The 25,106-nt window shown below is 35.4% G+C and overlaps 1 protein-coding gene across 1 annotated transcript in view; it reads left to right on the top strand.

Annotated features, from left to right (window-relative positions):
• Positions 1–25,106, top strand: part of ADGB (androglobin) — a gene marked incomplete at both ends in the record, with an annotated part of 105,675 nt that overhangs the window by 66,603 nt on the left and 13,966 nt on the right. Inside the window, 8 exons of the mRNA XM_082276744.1 lie at positions 5,321–5,455; positions 6,764–6,857; positions 8,373–8,507; positions 9,311–9,464; positions 12,569–12,756; positions 14,318–14,502; positions 21,685–21,881; positions 22,944–23,055. Coding sequence (XP_082132870.1) covers positions 5,321–5,455; positions 6,764–6,857; positions 8,373–8,507; positions 9,311–9,464; positions 12,569–12,756; positions 14,318–14,502; positions 21,685–21,881; positions 22,944–23,055 — 1,200 coding nt within the window. The remainder of the gene's footprint in view (positions 1–5,320; positions 5,456–6,763; positions 6,858–8,372; positions 8,508–9,310; positions 9,465–12,568; positions 12,757–14,317; positions 14,503–21,684; positions 21,882–22,943; positions 23,056–25,106) is intronic.

The following is a 25,106-nucleotide window of genomic DNA, read 5'->3' as shown; positions in this document are numbered from 1 at the left end:
TGACAGCACATCTGAGGCTCATATCAGAATAGAAATGATCCTTTTCCTTGTTCTAGAAAGTATGTTTATCCTTTGTTAATGTATAAGACTGCCCTTTGTCTTCCTTGAGTTGCATTCGTCAGTATTGACAAGCATTAACAAACATCTTCATTTTTTTACCTGATGTACTGTAGCTCCTCACTTTTGTTCATATTATCAGCTGAAAAGACCTTAAATGCATCTATTGTTCACAAAATGAGAGTGAATGAAGACTCAAGTTAATACCTTCATTGAAAGTTCAACTATTTCTTGGTGATGGGTTGAGAGGTTTTTGTTTGGTTGCAGTGGGGAGGGGTATTTTAATTTTTTTTGTCCTGCTCGCTTGGTTGGTTGCTTGTTTCTTAAGTTTGCTGTTTGTGAAATTACTGTATTGCCTGGCTAATGTAGCGTGGAACCAGCTACAGCACCATCTGCCTCTTCTCCAGCCTGTTGTTAGGGTGTCCTGTGTACCTGAACGTAATCTGAGAGGAGCCATTGGAAAGCCAACATATTTATGAAAAGGAGGGATAATTCTCTTCCCTCTGTTTCTTTGCTTCATTTTTTATGCAGGCTGGAGGCATACGCGGTTACAATTAAGTTTGCCTGGCAACCAAATATATGGCTCTTCTCCTTTTTAGGACTTATTTTTCAGTCTCTGTAACTTTTTAATCTATTAATATTAGCATTTAATTTATTAACAAAAGCCTTATGTATATGGTTTCATATCACAACAGAAAAATCATTTATCTGATTGGTGGGAAGAGACATGATCACCATTTGAAGGCTTTTTATGGGGACTTATTTTTCCTCTGTCTATTGTGAACTTACAGAATATAAAGTGTTTCTACTTGGTCAAACAAAATGGTACCAACTTCCTTTTGATTAGTCAGTTTATTATGGAAAATTAGTATAAAAAACTAAATTAAAATTTATACAAATATCTTTACTGACTACTGACACAATGTTGTAATACTTCTCTCCTTTAAAGAAAGCACTTATGAATGCTTGTCTCTCTTTACTGGGAACTTTCCTCTGAATCTCCTCTCTTCTGAAGGTTATTCTCCTGTGAGACATCAGGTATTTTTCAGAGAATTGCATCCCATGACAAGAGTATATTACAAGGGTCAGCATATTGACATTTATCACACCACTTGAAGTAAACAACACCTGTCACATTTTTAAAGATAACTGTGCTACTGATTTCTGTATTCAAAAAAAAACCTTAAACACTTGTCAGCAATAGAAGACATTTTTAAAATAGATTTGAATAATTAGCACAGTTGACAGGTTGTAGCAAAGATCTCATATAAATTACTAAAGTATGAGATCCACTGTGACAGAATATTTTTTAGGAGTTGGGCAGTGAATCAAAAAAGTGGGATAAATATATGGAGAAAGTTCTGTTTCAGTTTTGTTTCCTCCAGTGTCCAAGATATCCTTTAAAATTATTTTCTTTTCTAGAATTAAATTGCAAGAGATCCCTTTGGGACCAGAAAGGTAATTGTTTCCCTTTGGGTTTATTGACACTGGACATTTTTTGACCTTTCTTAAATTTTGCCCTGCTTAATAAATGTTGCTTTGGAGTAAATGCATGCTTTTGTCTAGGCTCCGTCCAGAACCCTAAAGAAATAAAGCATAAACCAAGTGAAATGTCAAGGAAAGACAGGTAGATAGCAGGAAAAACCAGTTGAAAACTGCACTGTAGAAAGGCCTAGAAGGATTAGCATCAGCTTATTGCCCTGGCCCACATTAGTACTGCTGCATTGTCAGGTTAGTTGCTCAAGTCTTGTCACAACTTGAGGTAGTTACTCTTTGGAAACTAATAGACGCCAGTGTAAACTACCATAACAGATGACTGAAATATTTTTGTCATCTGTGTCTGCAAATATATCAGGTTAAATGTGAGCTTTTTTTGAAAGATCACCTCCATTTTATGTTGGCATATTCATTTTCCACTGTGTGCTGAATTAATCTCAGGGTTTACCAAGGGCAAGGATATTATGATTCACAGCAGTTAGTGGTCATGCCTGGTAAGGTTTCTGAGAAGCCACCCTGAAAATGGTCTAGTCATATTTATTTGTCTGCCAAGTATCCATCCCCATGGAGCAAATAGCAGAAGAGCCACAAGAAGCAAGTGGAAGATCATGCCATGTGAACGTACGAAAAAAAGATGGAAGTGTCTGAAGCTGAGTGCTTCACCATGGCATGGCTCTTCCTGTTGTATTCTGGAAAGAGAGTGAATAAAGGGGCCCTGCAGAACTTTGGGCAGTCATGAGGTGCTGAATTTACAGAGGTATGTGATGCTTCCTGGGAAAGGAAGCACATATCAGGATGATGTTACACAAGAGACAGTGTTGGCAATTCAATACTGCCTGCCTGCTCTCTGTTGCACATGTTCTTTGTTTACCTTGTCCTGGTTTCATTGGGCCCAGTAGTGAGCCAGTGGTCTGTGGCACTGATTTTCAGGAGTCTCAAACACTTGAGAGTCATTTAGGCACATTTCAAGGGCTACATTTCTTTCTCATGGATAAATTCCAACTTTGAAGTTGGAAGTGAAGTGCTCTGTGCGTACCGTTCTCTTAAAACCTTCTGGTCTGAATTTTTATCTAGAAGTCGAGCTGTTCTCTATAAACTTATCTGTGAAACTGTATTTGAGAAGTCCTGCTCCCGCTCATTCTTTTTCAGAACAAGCTTCTCTCTCCTCCAGAAGCATAGGTTCAGATGAGTGATTATACAGTTGTGTTGTGTGACTGAAAAGAGAATTCTTAACATTTGTTTCTTCTTGCACTTCGGATTTGAACCTGAGTTCCCCTAAGAGGTGAAGGGAAGTTGGACATTATTTGGTTGAATATGTGAAGTGCCTCTTGAGTACATGCAAAATACTCCTTTTTCAAAAAAATCATTGTTACATTGCCTCCAAGAAAACTGCAGTGATTTTATGGTGAACAGAGTCTTGCTAGGCTGCTTTGAAAGCTTCAGTTTTATTATTAGCAGGGTGTTTTCTGATTAACAGCTGAGGCGTGTCAGAGATTTTTGACAAATCTGTGTTCAATCATAATGTCAAATTTGAAACATGCACTAGTTCAATATTGATTGATTTAAAGCATTCTCTAGTTCAATAATGATTGATCCAAAGCATTTCAGAGTACACATTTCTCTGCTTATAAGAAAAAATAGTAAGAAAGGTTAAGTAAAAAAAAACCTTTGAAGAAAATATTGCAAAGAAAAATATTTTTGTTCCTATGACCTTGTATAAAAAAATTAGAACAAAAAAGAAACTCCTTTGGAATATATACTTTAGGAATACTCATACTTTTTGGGTTTTGGCCTGATCTGCGGTAATTTGTGACAGTTTCTATAAATGGAATTGATTTCTGTGTGACAGTCCATCCAAATTCTTTATATTTGTGTTTTCAGAAACAGTTTAACATTTAACTAACTGCATGTATAGCCATATATTCTTTATCCTCACAAATGAAATGTTTTATTTATAGAGATATAGGTACTTATTTCTAGTTATGGAGGCCATTTGACATCCTCAGTGGATGAAGTTTTCAGCTGATTCATAGGGCAACACCAGACCAATACTTTTTGTGTGTACTTTTCTATATTATTGATTCCTGTTCCATGTTAGGATGTTCTTACTCATTAAGTCAATCTGTGTATGTGTGTGTTCATATATATACAACTTTTACTTTATAATACATTATTTTCCCTTATATGGGGAATGTAGGCTCTGCAGCAGAACTCATTCTTCCGAGCTAAAACATGTGCTCAAAATTGAAGTCTATTTCCCTTCTGTGAAAATAATGATTAGTGGGATCAGAAGTCATCTTGCCACTGTGTTATTTAGTTGGAAAATAGACAAGATTGTAGATCGGACAAATTCATTTTGAAATGTGTTACAGTGATGAATGAATGGGAGAGCCAAAACTTTTCCAGAGGTGCACAGACAGGACTCATCTTAGAACATGTTAAATTCCAGTTGAGTATTAGGAAGCCATTTTTCACCATAAGGCTAATCAAAAATTGGAAAAGAAAATTAAATTATGGTCTCCATGATTATGGAAGTATTAAATAATGGACTGGACATTTACTCAAGAACATGAGCAACCTATTCTAAATTCATCCCACTTTGGATGTGGGATCAGACCAGATGACCTTCAGGGGTCCCCTCCAGTCTGTATTATTTTTTTGTGATTGATTATATGCTTCTCTTTTATAAAAGTGGTTGTGCCATTCATATTGTTGAGTTCTAATCTGGTTTATATTGAAGTGGGCTTGTGTAATCTTTCAGCCCCCAAGTATTAAAGAAGCTTTCTAGCATTTGCAAATGCAATAGTGATAAGAAATGATGGTTTGAGAACACAGCCAGATTTAGCAATATTGAGTAAAAGTGATTAGATTGAAATGTGTGATCTGGCTGATGAAAGCAGTATCTTAAGATAGTTTGTTTGCCTGCAGTGTTGTCTACATTTTTCAAGCAGATTCCTCTTCTCCTTTTTGTTTGTTGGTACTTCCTTTTGCAGCACTTCTTCCTTCCTATCATGCTGTCTTGGTCCCGTTTGTTTCATATGTGTGCAGTTCCAAACTACCCCCAGGCACTGGCCTCTTGGAGTGTTGCTCCCCACACCCTTCCCTAAGTCCTGGTGCTGATGGCTCCCAGGATGCTAACTTTAGGCAAGAATGCCTTCAAAGAGCTCACTGCTAACCTCTCAGAACCTACTAATTATGTTCCACTTCAAAACTCTTTGGTAACAGAAAGTCAGTCAGATAAATGAACTCTCCCTTTATCATAGATCTTACCCTTATTCCATGGCTCCTTTGCGAAGGCTAAACAAAATGTTTCAAACAACTCTGGTGTTTAAATTATTACTTAATAAAATAATCAGATTGAGAGACAGAAGTACTTAAAATCTTGTGAAGCTCTTTTAAACTGTGTACGGAGTCAGACTTCAGTGTATCAAATCCTCTTGGTTCATGTTTGGAAGAATATTTTGAAATTACAGTAGGAAACATGATTCTAAAATGTGTCCTGCAATAGCTGTTCATGAAGAGAAAAATTAAATTATTTGGTGTTTGGAATTAGCAAAATAGCTTACATTTTGACTTTGTGTAATTACACAGTATATTTTCTCTGATTTTATCATGATAATAAAAAATTCAAGAGTAATATTTTCATCATAAAAATTTTAAGCTTAAAATAACTCTCTTGCTATTTTGTGTTTATTTGGGTTTTTTTTTCTTTTTAAATTCATTAAAGGCAGCTTTGTTGATGTTGCTCATTCTCCCATTCCTTCAGAGAGCAGTGAGGAGAAATCCCTTAGTAGTAGGGAGAACCAAACTCCTACATCTGAAGAAGCAGCAGCAGCTGTCAAACTTCAAGCCATCTGGAGAGGGACCTATATTAGGAAAATACTGAAAAGCAGAGAACCAGGTGTGTAATTAAAAAATGCCTTTAAAAATGTTTCATACTTCATCTTATTCAAATCTTCACTCTAAAGAGTTTTTTACTAATTAACATCTAGGTAAAAGTAACTGAAACTAATGAAATAGAACTTAGAGTTCTATTAAGTACACCCAACCACTTAGTTAGAACATATGATACTAAAAGTGTGTGAAAGATACACCCCCCCTAGATTTGCATAGATACTAAACCAGAATTTACATTAATGTAGATTTAGGTCAGAGCTGGGCTAAATGTTAGGGTTTTTTTCTGGAAATGTAAAGGAAATCATAAAAGAACCTAAGCATCATAATGGGTAATCAGTGGAGCACATGCAGTATTGAAGTCTGATGCTGTCCTCCAAAGATACTGTGCTCTCACTATCCTTCATTCTTATGCATATAGATAGAGAAATCTTGCATAGCAGTTCAAGACTTGTAGCACATTTCCTATTCAGCAATTCTGTTATCTCAGCTGGAATACTGTGTCCAAGTGCAGTGTCCACAGTACAGGGAGAAAGATAGATAACAGCCGCAAAATTCTGAGTAGAGTTGTAAGGATCAGGATTAAATATATGCCTTGTATTTACAGGTTAGCTTGTAATGTCAGAAAGACCAGATGAAAAAAAGACTTTGCTATAATCTTTAAGTACCCACATGAGAAAAGGAATTTGATAGTAACAGGATCTTTAGGCTGAGATCCAAAGATTGTGACTTGAATCCGTACATACTCAAGTTAGAAAAAATGGCATTTATTTTTAAAAGTTTATTTGTTGGAATAAACCAAGATTTGTGTTGTACTACTGAAAACTTAAAAAGTAGACACCTTGAGATGACAACACATCCTGTTATCTGAGTTACCCAACATGGGTGGGATGAATTACCCATTGGAGCTGTCCAATTCTTTTCCTTTTAGCTACACAGATAGTTTAGGTACATCCCTACCCCTTCCTGGTATCTGCAGATGAAAGTTGCTGGGAGTTAAATAGCCTATTCTCTGAGGCCAGAGATTGCCACATATCACTATGTTACAGTGAAAAAAACTGTAAACTGGAGAAAATATTGATCACATCATTTTTGCAGTTGTAGGAGTGCTGAAAAGTACAATGATGATGATGAATGGAATATACTCTGTCAAAGGAGAAAACAGTTTTCAGCTCAGTGAGACTTCTGTAAAACTCCAAATAAATAAGGCAATTTATTTGTGCAAGTGGCATTTTTCAAAAGTATTTGGCAGGTGTAATTTAGAACAATAAAAAAATTGGATGTTATAATTTCTAACTTATTTTATTATCTCTAGGTACTAAAGAAAACACTGATGTTGAAGGAACTTTGAAAAACCTATGGACTGTGATTGAGTTAAATTTTGAACTGTGTGCTGTAACGTTGTTAAGGTAATCATGCAATAAATCAAACTATTTTATTGCAGGCAATTGTCATAAACTCCTATTTCACAAAATAAACATAGTAAGGGTATTATTAGTGTCAAAATTACAAAACCCTGATGGAAGGGATGAAATGTTTTTACCAAATATATGCTATGCGTTATTCCGTGTACTCTACATGAGTAAAATCTAATTTTTAGATATGTTACAGATTTTTTCCTACAGTTTGAGATAGAATATTACCTTTTCCCTGTGTTTAATTTTTTTAGTATTTGGTAGGCTGTTCCATAAGGATAGATCTGATACTGATTCCTTAGTTAAACAGTTAACCAGTTGTTTTAAAGAAACTTTTTGATTTGTGCTATCTGTTAAGGAATTGTGGTTAACATTAGAAAGGAGAGAGCTATACTATTTAACTGTAACCAGTTTATTATCTCATATGGGGACTTTTTTGTTGCATTTACTTGAAGGCAAGTAGATGTATTTCTAGGTAGATTCTCTCCCTGGTATTTTATTACAGCTTTTGAAAAGACAGCTATTCTAATTTCAACAGTGTTCATTAAATCATTTGCAAGCATGACACCCTTTGGGGATCCCATATTTCCATTAAGTCCTTCAAAAATCTCTGTGCAAGTGTTCACACAACTGATCTAGCAGTAAATCAATTCTTCCAAAGATGAGGAGCGCAAACTGACAATAATTACTGCCTGTGGATATAAATCCTCACTCCTTATAAGCAGCAATTTGAGCAACACTCACACCAGGTATAATTTTATATCACTTTTTAGTGTTTCTAATCCTGTAAAATCTGTGTACATTAATGGGATCAGGACTTTGCAACCACAGCCTTGTTTTAAGAATCAGCCATGCATTTTAGATTTGCAGCATCTCTACATCAGCAAGGATGAGATGCAGTTTTCAGTCTGCCTTCAGACTTTTGAAACTTATGGGGTTCATAGGCATTGTCCTGAGGGATACATTTGAGTGTTAAAATCATGCTAATGTACTTGTGCTTAATGTTTTTTTAGCAGCTGACAGATTTCCATTTAACATAACAATCTAGCGCCTTGGCCAATAAGTTTTGCTTTTATTCCTTTGTTGTTCCCAAAAGTTTTAAAACTAAATAAGGGCATTTTCATCTCCTAATGATTCCACAGCTTTAAGACGACAACTCAGTTATGCTAACTGATATTTATTAAAAAAAAAAAAAAGAAAAAGAAAGAGGTAAAGTTTTGTAGAAGCCATAACATTTTGGGGTATTAGAAGCAGCCATAGTCATGGGTAGACTGATGAACAGAAATATGTGCATGTATTTGCCATGAGGTCTGAAAGAGTTGATCCCTCCATTATTCTTTTTTTTAATTTGAGTGAACAGCTACTAGAGAAACATTAGTAACACATTTTATGTTGTTGTTTTACATTCATGTACAAAGTACTTATGCTTCATGATCAGCATAAGTAAAAGTCAGCATATATATAAATGCCATCCTGATTAGGTTTAAGTCTTTGTTTTCTGCTTTCCAGAGAAATGTTTAAAAGAAACTGTAATTCAGTTGAAAAGTTTCCTTGTTATGAAGATGAATGGTGTAAGACATATTTCACTGACTATGCAGTAACATATGCTGATCAACCACCAAATGCATGGTTTCTGGTTTTCAGGTGAGTTTCACAGAGCCCTATACAACTCCTATGGGGAAGTACTATTGATACACTGTGTTTTTACACTAACCTGCTTAAAAACTTACTTCTTATCTGTCTGCTTTCCTTAAATTCTGATGTATACTTGTTCTGGCTTTGGCAGGAACAAATTTCATTTTCTTCTTCATTTCTTCTTCATTTTCTTGTTAGTAGCTGGTACAGTGCTGTGTATTTGGATTTAGTGTGGGAATAATGTTGATAACACACAGAGGTTTTGGTTGTTGAGTGCTTAGCCCAGGTCAAGGACTTTTCAGTGTCTTATGCTCTGCCAGTGAGGAGGTGGACAAAAATCTGGGAGAAGCACAGCCAGGACAGCTGTCCTGAAGTGGCCAAAGGGATGCTCCATACCACAGAATGTCATGTTCAGTATATAAATTGGGGGAGAATTACCTGGAAGGGGGCTGATCACTGCTGAGGAGCGGACTGGGCATTGGTCAGTGGGTGGTGACCAATTGTATTGTGCATCACTTTCTTCTGTCGGGTCCTGTTACTCTCTCTCCCTCTCCTTATCATTAAAAATATTAATATTATTAGAATATTTGTTAGTGTATTTTGTTTGAATTGTTAAACTGTTCTTAACACATGAGATTTATATTTTCTTTCTGATTCTTTCCCTCGGGTGGGTTGGGTGTGGGGAGTGAGTGAGCAGCTGCATTGTACTTAATTGCTAGCTGGATTTAAACCATGACAATATTTTTGATTTGTGCTGCACATATCCTTTTATTTGTGAAAATAATTTTGATATAATTTAAATATTTTTTTAGAGAAATATTTATTGTCCCAGAAGACATGCTTGTATTGACAAAGGTGTTTACCACTATCCCTTCCTGTAGACTTCATGTTCTTGATAATGACACACAGGAGGAAATGCCACATGCCTTTTTCAAAGTCACACCTCATGTTTATCCCAAAAATAAGGTAAATGCAAGAAGTTGTTGTGAAAAGTATAATTTTAAAAATAATAACAAGTGCCCAGATTCTGTGGAGATTTTTATCTGTTTCTTAGTGTTCTACTTAAAAGTACACCCTTATTTATTAGCAAATTCGAACAGAGACCGTCACTGACCTGCTCCTGTGCTAAATATTTATTACTGAACTTTTGATTATTCTCTCCTCCGTCGTCTTTCCAGCTACTATTATTATGGAGTTTTTTTCTCTTTTATCATGCGTAACAGTGAGTGAGCACAGTAAACTTTGAACCAATGTTTAACTTGTGGCCATAAAAATTTTGAACAAGGAATGATAAGTGTCCATCCTTTCTTCCTATGGGTACAGCACAGTAGCCTCAATGATTGTCAATTAATAATGAAAATGGCCCTTATATTGGATTCCTGTTCTTCCCTATTGAAGAAGTCCCCTCCTAAAGCAACATTTCTGTTATTGTTTGCTAAACTAATGGTTTATATTTTGTAATATTAAATGTGGCTAATAGCAGTAAAGAGTGATTTTTAGAGTACTAAAACACAGTTGTGCAGGCATGCTGTATTTTTCTACTTGTTCTTATTTCATTTCTCAATCAATGAGCTCCTGAGTTCCTCAGTAAGAATATAACCTTATACTCTACAATTTAGCTTGTCTTCTTCCTATTTCTTAATAGTTGATTATTGTTTCAGTGGACCTGCACAAGCTTCTGAAAGCTCTGTTGATACTTTGACAAGACATTTTGCAATTAGCAAACACAGATAACAATGGTATTATTTTAATCTGTTACATTTCTTTATTACAGTATTTTGTAAAAAACAGTCACCAATGTAATACATCAAGCAAGAAATTATACAGTATGCCTGAATTCTTAAATGTCAGTATTATTACATAAAAAGTCCCTTTTTTTAAAAAAATACACCTACCAGTTCTGCTTCAAAACTATGACTCAGCAGTTTACAACAGAGCTAAAAAGGAGTCCTGTCAACAGATACTGTTTCACTGCTGCAGAGACACTCCTGGAACACACTAAAGTTCATTTCAGAATGATTGACAATAAAGATTAAATCTGCACACTAGCACTAAAGTCTGTCTTCTTTTTGCAGACATTACAGCCTAAATAGAAACTGGCTACTTGCTTAGCATTTGGATTTTTTGGGGTTGCATTAAATTTTCTTATTTTGTGGTGTTTTCTTTCCACTGCTGGATACAGTTGAATTTGGTTTAGTTCTTGGTGGTCTTTTTTTAATTCTACGCTTTTTATTATTCACAAGTCTTTTGAACTGACTGTAGAAAAGGATAGAGATAAGCACTCGAGCTGCAGCTGACCTACATAGATAAGTTTAAGAAATCATCACTACCACCATGTTTAGTCTGGAAAATAGAAGTCTGTTTGAGCAAGGACACTGCTCAGTTATTTGTCTTGACTAGTAGTAGAAGGACATAAGGGAATCATCTTACTTTGCCATAAAGCTAGTTTGGGTGGTATATTAGAAAGCAAATCTTTCTGATTCTAGAGACAGTGAATTGTAAAAAGATATCAAAGTAAGTAGTGAAACTTCCGGAAGGTTTTTTAAGAAAGAGACATAAATTTTTTTGGGGTTGTTGAGATCTATTTTCTTATTTCTTAGTAGTGACTTGATCTTCCTACCAGACACAAAATTCAGTTATTGTGCTAATTGCTCATAGTACTCAGAAAGTGCTCACTCAAACTTTCGCTCCTAAGTCTAAATTTTCTGGATATTTATAGTGAGCATTAAGATTATATAACATTATCTTTATAAACAGGTATACAAGAGAAATTGTTCTTTTCATGCACCCCGTGCTGTCAGAAAGCAGTTGAATATCTGGCTAAATCCTTCTCAGTTTCCAGGTGTACTTGATAAGAACAGAGGGGCCTGTGACTCTATGCTTAACTAGATGTTTAAGTAAATGAGTTCTCCTGAATGGTTACTCTGAGTGATTGCTGTTACCTTGTGGTGATTAAAGGTTATAAAGTGCCTTACAGCTACAATTGCACAAATTGGAATAATGAATAATTTATTTTACTTTCATTCTAAATATCCAGTATTCCTGGAGTCCCAGCCCTGCATTATTAGATAGTCCTAAAATCACAACCCTATTTATTATAAGGATTTTTCAACAAAGCTGTTTTTGCTGGTAAATGCTGGTTTCTTTAAACTGAATTTAGAAGAGGACTAAAAGAGCTAAAACCTTTCAAAGAATTTTCATTTGGACTATTACTTGGGTGGAACATGACATTTTAATGTTTGAAACAGGGAGTCAGTAGGACTATTCAGAGTACATGAAGAAGGGACTTAATTCTGAGTTCCCCTGTAACATTACAAGTGGCCATTGCATTCCTTATATCCCTTTTCCCTGCCCCTGCCTTTCAAGTAATCACATTCATATTACCTTCATTTTCACAAATACAAATTTATCAGAGTTTGAAACTTTTTGTGTTATATCCTGGCTCTTTATATTCCTATTCTCAGGATTCATAAAGAGCACCTAAATCTGCACCAGCCTTATTAATTGTGTGTTACATTTTGTGGGGTTTTTTACTTGCATTTTCTAAAACTAAAAATATTTTTTCTTAAATCAATACCTTCACAAAAATAAGAATAGTATCTTGGAATTTCATGCTTTACCTGCAATGGCATTATTGAATTAGGGTAAATGTTAATTTAACCTCAGATTTGAAGACCAAAGTAATCTCATCTCTAAGTTTCCATGCAGCAAACTCATCCACCCCTACTTTCGCACTGCCTAAGCATGAAGGAGCATTTTAGATCATCAAATAATTTGGTTAGAAAGTGACTGCAGGGCATTGGTTGTGTCTGCCCCTAAAAACACCTGCCAGCTTTGCAGTTAGATGAAATTGTATTTAACTTGCTATGTAACTTTCTGCAAAATAAAAATTGCTAAAATTAGAGACGCTTCATAGATTAGAATAGACTGGAGTTGTAAAATTCTTGCTGATGAAGGACATCTTATTATATTAATAAGTGTAATGGACAAAAAGTGTATTGCCTGTAGTCATGGAGTGCATTTTGAGTAGTGTTACTGCCACATAAAAATGGCTTGTTTTCCCTTTTCAGAAAGGATACACTTTTGTGGCTGAAGCACACACTGGTGACCAACCTGTGGCAGCTGGAAAATGGAAGCTCCGCTTCATCAGTTCCCAGAGTCCACTTCCATTTCTCTCTCGTGAGGCTGTAAATAATATCTATTCTACTAAACAATTTAAGGAGTATTACATCCCCAACGATGAGTTTCTACTGTTTAGGTAAATACTGAGAGAAGAATGAACAAATTCTGGTTCTTATATGGGTCATCCCTTCCAGAAAAGTGTGTTCTTTCCTCTTTCTTAGAAGAGGAGAATATTGATGCAAGTATTGGAATTTTATGGACTACGAAATTTAACATTTGATTAGTGAAAGTGTTATTTTGTGAAATATTGCCACTGCTTAATGAAGAACAGGTGTGAAGTACACAAACTTTAGCTTTAAAATCAAAATTCAATATTTTGCATTTCTATAAGATCAATCTTCTCCATATGCCAATTACTGAAATTCCATAGTACTTCTGGGGATTAAATATGTATTAAAATCAAGATTTTGCAGGTGGAGAAGAGACATAAAATTTGATTTTTTTTTCAACTATGGAGATAAAGCTTTAATTGTTACAGGAATAAAACATTTTTTTCCTGATATATGAGACTAATTTCCATCTTGCAGTATTGGCAGAAAAATTTGTATATGTTTTATTTTAGCATGCTGATTCTTTTAGGCGAATATATTTAATAAAAATGTGAGTTGGTTTTTATTAATCCCTTTTTATTGATTAAAGTTCATTGAAATCCCTTCTGAGTTCAGAACTGACCATTACTAAATTGCTATACTGAAGTTTTTACACAAAGAACTACACACTGCACTACAACAGGCCCTGTGCTTAGAGCTGATTAAATGTGTATATTTTGAAGGTTAATTCTAAAATATTTTACATTGATTCCTGAAGGCTTTTTTCAATATTTCAAACCAATGGATTATTCTTGAGATAGAGGTCTCTTTAAGAGAAGGAATCACTTTCAGTATAAATGAAGAAAGCATGTAATGGAAATATAACAAATGCACTGAAATTTTGTAAAACTCTCTTTCTTGATGATTTTCATTCTTTTCTCCCTTCTGATGTTACCATTCTTTAAAAAATACTATTTTAAGATAGTTACATATTTTTAGCTCCAAATGTGCTGAAGTCAGGGTGATGGATTTTTTTCTTTGCTTGTTTGGTGACATTAGTCATAACAATTGGAATTTATGGACAAAAAGCATATAATACATAAAGCAATGGGTCACAACATAACAATTATTTAAATTTTGTCCTCAAACTCTTATTTTACAGGTTTTTAATGTCACAGTCTTTTAAGCTGACCAAAGTAGCTGCTGCTATCAAAGGAGATATCTCCACCCTTTTGAAAGCAAATAATTTTTTTTTTTTCCTCAGGTACTTTTTTAATTATACAGTTCCCTAATGTGGCTAATGTTATTCAACAAATAAAAGTACAGTAGGAGGTTAAATGCCTATTTGGACATTTGATAAGGTAGTGAAAAAAAAGAAATAGCTAGACCACCCCTTTTTTTCAGCAGCAGAACTTGCTTTGTTTGTTGATTCACTGCACTAAACTTCACTACAGGAAGCGTGGCCCATCCTATTCCAGGAAAACAGTTGATTCAGAACTCAATTTTAATTGTCTGCTTCCAGTTCAGCAGAACATTTAGGTACTTTCCTAAAAAAGAATGATCAGGTATAGTTGGTTATACTGCTATAATTTTTTTCTTCCTCTTTAGGTATTTTGTAAAAGTCACAGCACCACATACTGCTACACTGCAGGTACAAACCTCTAATTCAGATGTGATCATTAAACTACAAGTCCTAGATAATGAGAAGGAAATTACAAGTGTCATTGGAAAGGGCAATGCAGTCATCCCAGTTTTTAATTTCTGGGGTAATCAATCACTTCCGAGCTCCTACTGTAAGTATTGTATGCTGTATTTGATAATTTTATTCACTGGATGATATACATTCTTACAGAAACTTTTGATAATCACAGAAAACACTATTTTTTCCTGCTCTTTTCTCTAATTGCTTTGACATTGAGTGAAATCAGCTACATTTTTGAGCAATGAACAGAAATCCTTGGCCCTCAACACTGAGGAAAGTTACTGAAATTATTGATTGAAATAAGATCTCCAGCCCCATTTTTTTCATCTGCCTTTTGGTCTTGTATTATAACTACGTAAAGAGTTTCGTGGATAGTGAAGTAGCTTTTCAGCTGAAAATTTGTATGCATATACTTGCCTTGTCCTCAAGAATTGAAATATATTTTACTTTCAATATCTTGCAACTATTTGTTTGATCTTACAGTTCAAAAATTTGGCTGTTAGGAAAGTGATGCTCAGACCATGAGGCATGGTAGATAATTCACAGATTGCACTGGGCCTTGTGGTCTAAATGCACCATCCTGAGCATCAGTCCTTTGAGCAGAAGCACACATTTTATTGGTTTCTTATCCATCATAGGAGCCCCAGAGCACCAGGTAAAAGACTCTTTAATAAATGATGTAATATTTATCCTTAAGAAAAACTCTCAATTTTTCACTCTGCTACAGCTTGAAATGATACTCATGGAAATAGGAGACACTGAAGTAAGAGCCACTTGCCCCAGACTTGCAAAGTTGCAACAGAAGATATAAATGCCCATTATACTTCGTCAGTTCTTTACCATAGCAACTTAAATACTGAGAAAAAGTTACAACTCTCAGTAACACTTGAATTTAAACAAAATTTCATTTGTAACAAATGTATTTGAAAACTACAGCAAACACTTTAGACACTTTTGGCTGAACAGTTGAATCTGAGAAGCCTATTTGCTCAAAGTCAGGCTATTTTATTTTATTTTTTAAATGTTATTTTATTTTATTTTATTTTATTTTATTTTATTTTATTTTATTTTATTTTATTGCCATTCATTACACTGCAGTCTTGTCAGCTCAGTTCTTAGTGATAAAAACCAGTGTGTGTTTAAAGATCACCTTTCATAAGTATGCTAAAATCCATGTACTTTCTCTAAGTACTTTGAAACTAGTGATGGTACCTAACAAAAATCCAGCTGACATCAGTTAAAAGTGACCTTCTGTAGTCCAGCAAACTAACATTCTGAATCTGCTGCATGCCCAAATCTGGCACCTTGTAAATACTGGGAGAAGAGGCAAGAAAGAAATTGCAGCCAATCTCTTTTCAGCAGTGCCCAGTGACAAGACAAGAGGCAATAAGCAGAAACTGAAATATAGGAAATAAGTTTAAGCATTAGAAAAGGTGATTTGGAGTGCATGGTTGTTCAGTTTAGGGGGTTTTCTTTTCCTTTTCTTTTTTCTTTTCTCTTTTCTTTTCTCTTTTCTTTTTTCTTTTCTTTTCTTTTCTTTTCTTTTCTTTTCTTTTCTTTTCTTTTCTTTTCTTTTCTTTTCTTTTCTTTTCTTTTCTTTTCTTTTCTTTTTTCTTTTCTTTTTTCTTTTCTTTCTCCTTTCTTTTTTCTTTTTGTTTGTTTTGTCTTTTTGTTTGTTTGATTTTACTGTTCTTTTGGTTTTGGTTGCTTTTTTTTTTTTTTAATAATTGTTTCATTTTTACTCTCAATGTGTCAATCATTGCCCAGAGAGTGGTTTTGGAGTCTTCACCCTTGGAGATTATTAAAACCCAACTGGATCTGGCTGTGAGGAGCCTGCCCTAACTACACCTGCTTTTAGCCACTGGATTGAACTAAATGATCTCCAGAGGTGTCTTCCAGCCTCTTCCAGGAGCATTCAGCCTCCAGTGATCCTGTGATATCAGTTAGTAGTTGTGGCTTATGTTTTGTGGGGGTTTTTTTCTTAATGATACAGAAATAGTCCAGTTTCCTTGGATGTGCTGTCCCACTAAGGAAGTATTGATTTACAAATGGACTTAGAGATCCTTCAGCTTGAGATTTTAGCAGTAGTCTGCCATCATCTCCCTCTGATGTAGTGTTAAAACTTCAGGTTCACTCCAGAGGGCAGTTAGGCTATCCAGACATCCTCTTTCATGCTTCATTTCCAGACTTTCAGAAGTTAGAGGTCTGCCAGACTCAGTACTCAAAAGAGTTACCATCAGACACTATTGGCCATTTGTTACTGGCATTTTTTATGATTTGATGAAATTGTGGATGGGCTGCTAAAAACTAGAACAAAACTGGAATGAAAGTTTTGTCATCTGAATGTACTCTCGGCCAGTGGATTGACATTTGATTTTGAAGTGCTGTTTAACTTTACTGTTCAAAACCAGTAAGAACAGTTGAATGAGGTACATAATTCTTAGACATACTTTCAGCAATGGTCCCTGCAGTGCTCAGGTAACTTTAAACAAAAATTAAGTACCTTCTGCCTGCCTCCATTACACTTCTTATATGTAATAGATTTTAGAGGCTACTGCCATGCCATCTTCTTCAATAATCTTCATTTGTTTTCCTGTTTTCTATACACCTCATTTCTTAATCAAATGATTTCCAGTTTATTTGTGTACTATTTTGAATTATTCGTTGTAGCTATGTGTTTCAGTTTTGAAATTAATTCTTCATAAGAATTACAAATTTGCTTAAATGAAACAGATGTTTATAAGCAAACAAGTCTGCTACTGTACTCTCAATGAACACTACTATGCATAAGATATATAAGATACTAAAGTCTTCAGTTCTTCTATGAAGACTCCTAAACAATAAATCTTCTGTAAACCTGAGTTTCCCTATTTGAGCATATTGAGAACCTGAGGCAAAGACAATATGCTGAAATACTGCATTATTGCTTTGCTAAAGCCCAAAATAGCATTATATTTCATCTGCTCACCTCCACTATTTTGAACTATGGAGTTTCCAAACATGATGCTTTAGAATAATGTATAATATGAAATTCAAATGCTTTATGGGAAAAAATAATTTATTTAATCATATTTATGAAACATCTTGATTTCTGTCTCAACTGCACCTTGTTATGACCAGAAATGTAAAATTTAATCCTATTAAGACCATGCTTTTAAAATGTAATTCCTCAGATGAAAACATTAGGGTTTTAAAGGAAGTTATAGAGAAGCTGTCATGATTCTTTCTGAGTTACCAAGATCATCAGTAGCTATTTTTGGTTACTGGTTTTTGAATATGGAAGTGGAATAGTAAATTTAATAGTACACTGGTGGAAATAGAAACAGGAAAGTATAAAATAGCTCATCTTAGGATCAGTATCACAATAGTGGCAATACCAAGTTACCCTCAGTAACGTGAAGGAGAAACTTACTTTCAGGAAACTGTCTTGCTGCAAAGATGATAATCTGAAGAACTGAAATAAGTTCAAAGGCACAATCAAGTGACAGAGAAGATAAATGGGTTCCAACAGATGCTGGAAGGGAGAGGATGGGGCAGAATAACTAAAAGGGGCATTTTGCCTTTGCCAGTCTACCAGGATGCATATGTGAGAACTTTGCAAAATATCCTTAGAAATCAGACACACACATTCTAGCTCTAATGTGCTGTGATACAAATAATTTCTGCTAATTTAGAATTATTTTAATCCATCATGAATTATTCAGTGAAATACCTGTTACATTAACCTGATTGAAAATAGTGAGGTTTTTGTATCAGGGCCTATTCAGCAGTGGCAGCCATAAAATTGTGTTATGATTTTAGACTATATTTGAAGTTGAAATGAATATTCTGATGCTCTTTAAGTGTGTGTGAATATATAGAGAGTTACCATTGAATGAATGAATGACTGTGAAGCTGTCACTGTTTGTTGGTTTTTTACTATTATATTTTTATGATACTAGACCAACTGGCCTTAACACTGAAGTTCTTTTCCTATTAATATACATCCTGTATATCACAAAGAATATACTTTGTGTAGAATCTTTCATAGCATCCAAACAAAATGAAAATACTGTGAAATGTACTCAGTATAACCAATATGACAGTATTGTATTACGCAACCTACTGAGTGTCTCTAGGTTCAGTAGTGGTTCAGTTTATGGCATTGTAAAAGCATGATTCTTTGCTATTGTCAAAAGTGTTTTTATGGTCTGTACTATAACAGTATAGAAACACTCAGAAATACTGATGCCAAATTCAGGGGGAGATTTGTACAACTGACATTCAATACAACAAGATTCCTTCTTTGTTCTCTAAAAAAGTGTGTTTTCTCAGCATAGGAATAACCAGAAAACACTGCTGTACCACTGGCATCAAACTTGTTAGTTAAGACAGATACAGTCCCTACATTTGAGACTTATTCACTACCACACATGTTCTGCCTCTCATAGAATTGATCACTGTGTTGCCAAAGTCCTCTTAAGTGACATTATTGTGCAAGCATCACCAATAAAACATTATCTCTCTTGCCCACCCACAGCCTGTTAATTCATCTCAAGTCACAGCTGTTCTATAAATGTCTTTCACAGCTCAAAACCTACATTAAACCACTTGATTTTGAATACATTTACCTCTTTTGAGATGTAGCAGATGACTTTGACCTTGAAAATTTGCTTGACAATAAAGGAGTTACATACTGACACACACTGCAAGCACAATTCGTTTTGTTGATACAAGCACAGCAGTTGCATAAGCACAGATGGGCAAGTGAATGTTCACAATCCTTTCATTTTCCACAGTAACAGTCTGATATAATCCTCTCACAAAGTATCAAAATATCTTTCAGATATTTGCTTGAATCTGGAAGCAACGTAGGTAGGAGTTCTTTCTAGTCAGAACTTAGGAAAACCAAGAGTGACATATACATATTTTTGTATGTAGTAAGAAAACTAATTTGGTGTTACAGCACTACCTGGTGACCATTGCGAGAATTGTTGGCTGTGTATGTACTTTGGGAAGCTTTTCCAAGTGATCTTTCCTGCAAGGGAAAGAGAAGGAGTCTTAAGGGGGTTTCCATCATTCTGAGATATCTTCATGGCAGGATCTCCCTCTGGGAAAATCATTATAGAACTTTTCAATACTCAAGCTCTTCAGGTTTAGGAGAGAGAGAAGAGGAGGATAGCGAGGCATTCCTGGAAGCCAGTTGTAGCCTAAGGAATACAGCCTCCCTTGAACTCCACCTATCTTGATAGGTAGAGAGGTAAACTCCTTCAGAGGGCAGTACACATCTCCTAAAACCCCTACACAACAGCTGGAGCAGAGCTTACCTCTCTGTTGACTCCAAGGGAGTACATCTAGGTGGAGTCACTGCTTTAAAGCTACCTTTTTGTAAATTATTTGCACTGGCCCTTTCTAACAGTGCTTGGACAGGCACTGAAGATCATTCCTGACTAGAAACCTTTATGCAAATATTGCAAATGGTAACCTAAAGGCAATTTACCCAATTAGAAAATGTCTTCATTTTCTTCCATCTCGAATACAAATTGTTTCTTTGCAGCAGGTTTTCTTGCAGATGTAGAATATTAAAGATTCTGCTCTTTGGATGTTGTTTCTTATTCATCCAAATGCACTTCTATTGAGTGAAAGCGTCATGATTTTGGATCCTTCTGATGAAAGACCTAATAATCCAACCATTGTGAATTATGTCTACTTTCACCTTCACAGCATGGGAAGTTAACTGATTCCTGGAAAGCTCAGCAGCATCTGAGTGAGAAACTATTCCACTATTCCTGTAGTTACAGGCTTACTTAGGCATAATGCCTTTTACAAAATAACAGCCCTGGAGCTGCAGCACTCTAAAAAATGGTTTAGAAGAAACCAAGTATTGTCTTTCTTCACATTTCTCTCACAGGCCTCCTTGCCACAGGGACAGCAAGAGGGATAGCTCTGATGCTAAAGATTCTGAATGCAATGCAGAAGAGCAACTCATAACTTGTGATTAGGAGTTTGAGACCTCTTTAAGAGACCATCTCAGTAAGGTCTTCCTTTGATTTCCTGACTTCTATTGCTTTTCTTAGGAACAAGGAAGCACTGACTTATGCAGAGGAAAGATGCAATAGGAAATAATCCATGGCATTTGACTTTCGTAAGAAACAATATTTCTTGACTCCATTTGAGTTTCCAGGGGCACACTTAACCTCTGATAGGGCATTTATATTTTGACATACCACAAGTAAATTTTGCTGAATCTGGTCTGATTGTCCTGCCACCTCCTGTGAATTTCCCAGGGTGTTTCATCAACACACATGAAATTGTGCATTTTTCTTTTGAGGTGTTGCAATGATGCAGTATCATCCTTTGTTTATACAATAAACCCTGGGAAAAGTAAAGCCTCTTGTCCTCAGTGAAGTCAAAATGATATCTCATTCCCAGCTGATGGTCCAGCTGTTGTTAGTGTAACACAGGTGAAGCTGCTTCCCCAGAGGGGAATTATAATGAATGTCCTTATTCAATTTTCTATGAGATGTTCACTTTTAGAATTCTCTTTAATTTCTATGTAGACAAGCAGGCAAAAGATATTTCAATGGCATTAGAAATGAAAACAAATTTATGTTTCCTGAGTTGATATTTCTGTGACAAGCCTTCTTTAGAACACTCCTGTTTTCACAGTTTTTCCACATTAACATCTTCCTTAGGTGAAAATGATATACGTTGATAAATGGCAGATCACAAATAGTTTTATGGCTCCTTTCAAGACTGGCTTTTTTTTAGCTCAAGTTAGCTATGATCTTTGTGTCAGGTTGACACAAAGAGATTGGATAAGAGACTTCTGTAAGGGTAGGCACTGCCAGAACTGTGGCCAATGCACCTCTTCCCTTCATGCAGTTTTACACAATTTGTTAAATTAGGTTAGCCACAAAGGGATCCCATCATGGGGAGCACAAGGCTATCCATATTCTGTAATATGGATATAGCACAGTGTTGTGGTATCTGGTGCAGGAAAGAAGCATGGATTTTGAGGGGAAAAAATTATATGGTTTATAAACAGTAACAACAGTCATATATACACAGTCTCAAATTTCTCATTATTTACTTTGAAGATATTTGTGATTTGCATGCAAAATGAAATCAGGGTAGTATTTGGAATAAAAATAATTTTAATTGGAACCTTGTGAGTACAATTCAGTATGAGAAAATGGACTATGTTAATTCTTTCTAATACTTTCTGGGAGCATCTGTTTACCTCATACCAGCAATTAATAGAATTTCTGGACCTTTTTTTGTCATCTTGCAGTAAAAAACCAAGAGATTATTCAAAGTAGTACAAGGAAGGGATCGGAAACTGGACAATTGAAAAAAGCAAGTAATAATTCATTAAAGAACAGCAAAAGTTCTTCCAAGTCAGACCTTGTACAGGAAGCTCCAGTGATAAAAATAGATAAATCTTTCATCTTGGAAAACTTTGAAAATAATGTTGGAAGCCCACAACAGGTAAGAGATTATTAATCACTGGGATTTGGGAAGAAAAAAAAAGCAAACAAACAGCAAACAAAGAGTGAAGGGTTATTGCTAATTCTTTTGGTACATGTGGAGATTTTCTATCCTGAGGCAAGAACAAGGAATCCAAAATTAAGATTATTGGTAGCTTTTGAATGAGGTGATGAAAAAAGGATAACGTACATGTATGAATGACTGAATATGTAGGGAGTTTCATATCAAGGTGATTTACTCTATCTTTAAATGTTTTTCATTTGGCAAATCCAATACAAGTATAGTATAACTTTCACATAAGGATCAGAAACCGCCAGAAATCAAAGTTCTGATGCTTCAATATGAGCTTTCTTTGAAATATGATATTATAGAAGGCCATCTGTAATGGTTTGCATAGAGAAACACCTATTTCCAGTCAGCTGGAAACTTTAGTAACAGGCACATAATATCTGCTACTCAAGCCAAGTTTGTCAGAGAGTAATGTCAAACAATGGGTTTTTCTTGATGTCATTTAATATTGTTTATCTATTTTACAGAAATGAGGTATACTTTCTAAAACAATTCTTGTTTTTCTATCTCCCCATGTTTTTCTGCCGTGATTTTTTCTTGATAGTTGAATTCAATTGCAACAAAATATCCTAAGAACAGCCCATGGACCCTGTCACCTCTGCCTCACATTAAGGCATTATTGAGTGCTAGTACTAGGGCTTAAAGCCCTGTAGTAGGTCTTAAAATCAGAGACAAATGTCTTTGTTTTAGTACATGGCATACATAGGAAAGTTGCATGAAAATCTTACAGGAATGTAGCTCCTTATTTTATAGCCCACTTTAGTTTTACTTGATAAACACATGAGTAATTGTTTAATTTCACAGGAATTAAAATAAGATCTGTGGAATTAACATTAATTTTTTAAGCTCCTTGCAAATGCTGTTATGTGCAAGCTTAATAATTAATAACATGTTTTATTTGCTGAATTCAATACCTGGCACTTTGCTAACCTGCACGACTTGAATGCTTGCTGTAATTGTTATGACTTCAGCATGTTGCATTTTCTTTCACAGTCTCACCAGTATACAATAGAGGCATTGGTGTTGCATGATAGTTGGCTGCTTACTGAGAGTGAGTCTTTGCTTGTTCAGGAACTGAAAGAAATGCAGAAAAATGAAATCAAAGGTAGGTTAATCTAAGTACATATTTAGTTAAATGTACCGTGTTACTGATTTAAAAAAAATATTGCTCCAAGCAACATTTTTTTCACTGTTTGAGTGAAATAACTAGGCAACAAAGATTTTTGTTCTGTAGTTCTTAGAAATGAAGCTTGATTGCATGAATCTACTTCTTCAGTTCACAAAATACAAGGAAATCAGAGAATACACTGCAAAACTCACCTTCTTAGGGCTCAGCTTCAGGTAGAGATCTGGAACAGAAACATGCCTGCTGATAATCTAAGAAAATGGACTGAACAGGAGGGCGGAAAAAGGCCTGGTTTGGGAAATGTATTGCTTCTTACTGCTAGGAGAAGAATTTAGCAAAAGGAAGGACTAGGAAAGCTCCCAAGTACAGTCCGTATGTCTAAGTCAGGAAGGGGACAGAGAAATTAAAGGGTTTTGGGTTTTTTACAGATTATTGTAGGATTTCTTAAGGGACAGTAAAAACCAAGCCCAAGACACATTAAAAGCACTTAAGAATACTAGTCAATATTCTGTAAATCAGATAAATGTCTCATATTTTTTCTTCTTTTACCAGTAGGGTTGACACAAAATGATTTAGGTCTTAATTATGTTAAAGTTTATCACTCTGGACCCAACAGCCTGAGAGGCAAGGCTGCTGCTACTGCACATTCCCAGGTCCAACTATTTGTGAGGCTGAAAATGTCATCCCACCAAGCACATGCACATAGACACACATACACACGATGTATATATGTATGTGTATACATATATATATGCATATATACACACACACACACATTGCCAGCTTCACAGATCACAGACAGACACTCAAAGCACATACACAAATACAGACAGTACCACCTGCCTCATCCTGCTTTTTCCTCTTTGGCTGGAAAGAATGGAAGTCCCCTAGAGAGACTATATATTTCTATAAAGTTGGATCCCTCCACCAGCTGGACTTAGACACCTAGTGTGCCCAGTAGCTGGCCCCTGCATCCCCTGTGAGCTCTGAGGCTGCAGCCCTACTCCAGCTGCTAGTGGAGAACATCACGCACACAGGCAGCTGATTCTCCTGTGTTCTCACCCCTAGGTTCCTGCAGAACCTAAAATACTACTTTCCACCATTCAGTAAATTTTCTGTATCATTAATACTAAAGTTCTATAACTCAATTTTTAAAAGAAGTGATAAGCAGAAAGTATTTGCTTCCTCATATATATACACTTGCTAATACCCTATAACTTTTTAGGATGGATTGATTTTTATTTACTAGTGGTATGTCTCACTTCTTACTATATTTACATATTTCTCTTAAAATGTCTGGTCAAGTCTTTTTTTTGTAATTTCTAGTACCCTGGACTGAACTGAGATTCAGCAGCAGTAATTACTGATGGATATGATATAATTTCTTGGGTTTGGGATGTATGCAATATTTGAGATTTTTTTCAGTATTTCTTCAGTTATTATTATGCAACTTTACAAATATGTATCTTCTTGATTTACTATAGTCTCTAGACAGTTTTAGTAGCAGTTGAGGAGCTATGTCTGTAGTCTTACAGGCCTGTACACAGCTCTTTTAGTGATTTCACCTGTTTGTAGTTTGTTGTGTTCTTCACAATATCATCTTTTCTTCCTAGATGATTCCATTTATTCTCTTAATTTTCCCTGTAGACTGCTTCTTACAATAGACATCCTGTTACATCCTCTTATCCTTCTGAGTCAGTTACATAGGGACACTTACACTTGGCACACCCGCCACGCTACTGGTGTGTATCCTTTTATACAGCTTCACCGTGGCCTGTAGAGCTGCACATCAAGGGAGGTCACTTCATCTCTTAAGCTTCTTCACTAGTTCTCAGCTCATATCACTGAACCTTGTCAATGTCATCAGTATTCTCATGTTGAATTCAAGGTAGCAGTATTCCATTCATAGCTCCCCTTCTCCATGGTAATTGATGCTCATTTGCATTCAAACATACTTAAGCTACAGTCAGTGATAACAAGCACTTTTTCTCTTGGGATTATTTTAAAATAGTGTCATTTTTGTGCCCTTT

This window comes from Coloeus monedula, assembly GCF_965178545.1.
Source record: "Coloeus monedula genome assembly, chromosome: 2".
Taxonomy (NCBI): Eukaryota; Metazoa; Chordata; class Aves; order Passeriformes; family Corvidae; genus Coloeus; species Coloeus monedula.
This window is presented reverse-complemented; position numbering and strand designations above follow the sequence as displayed.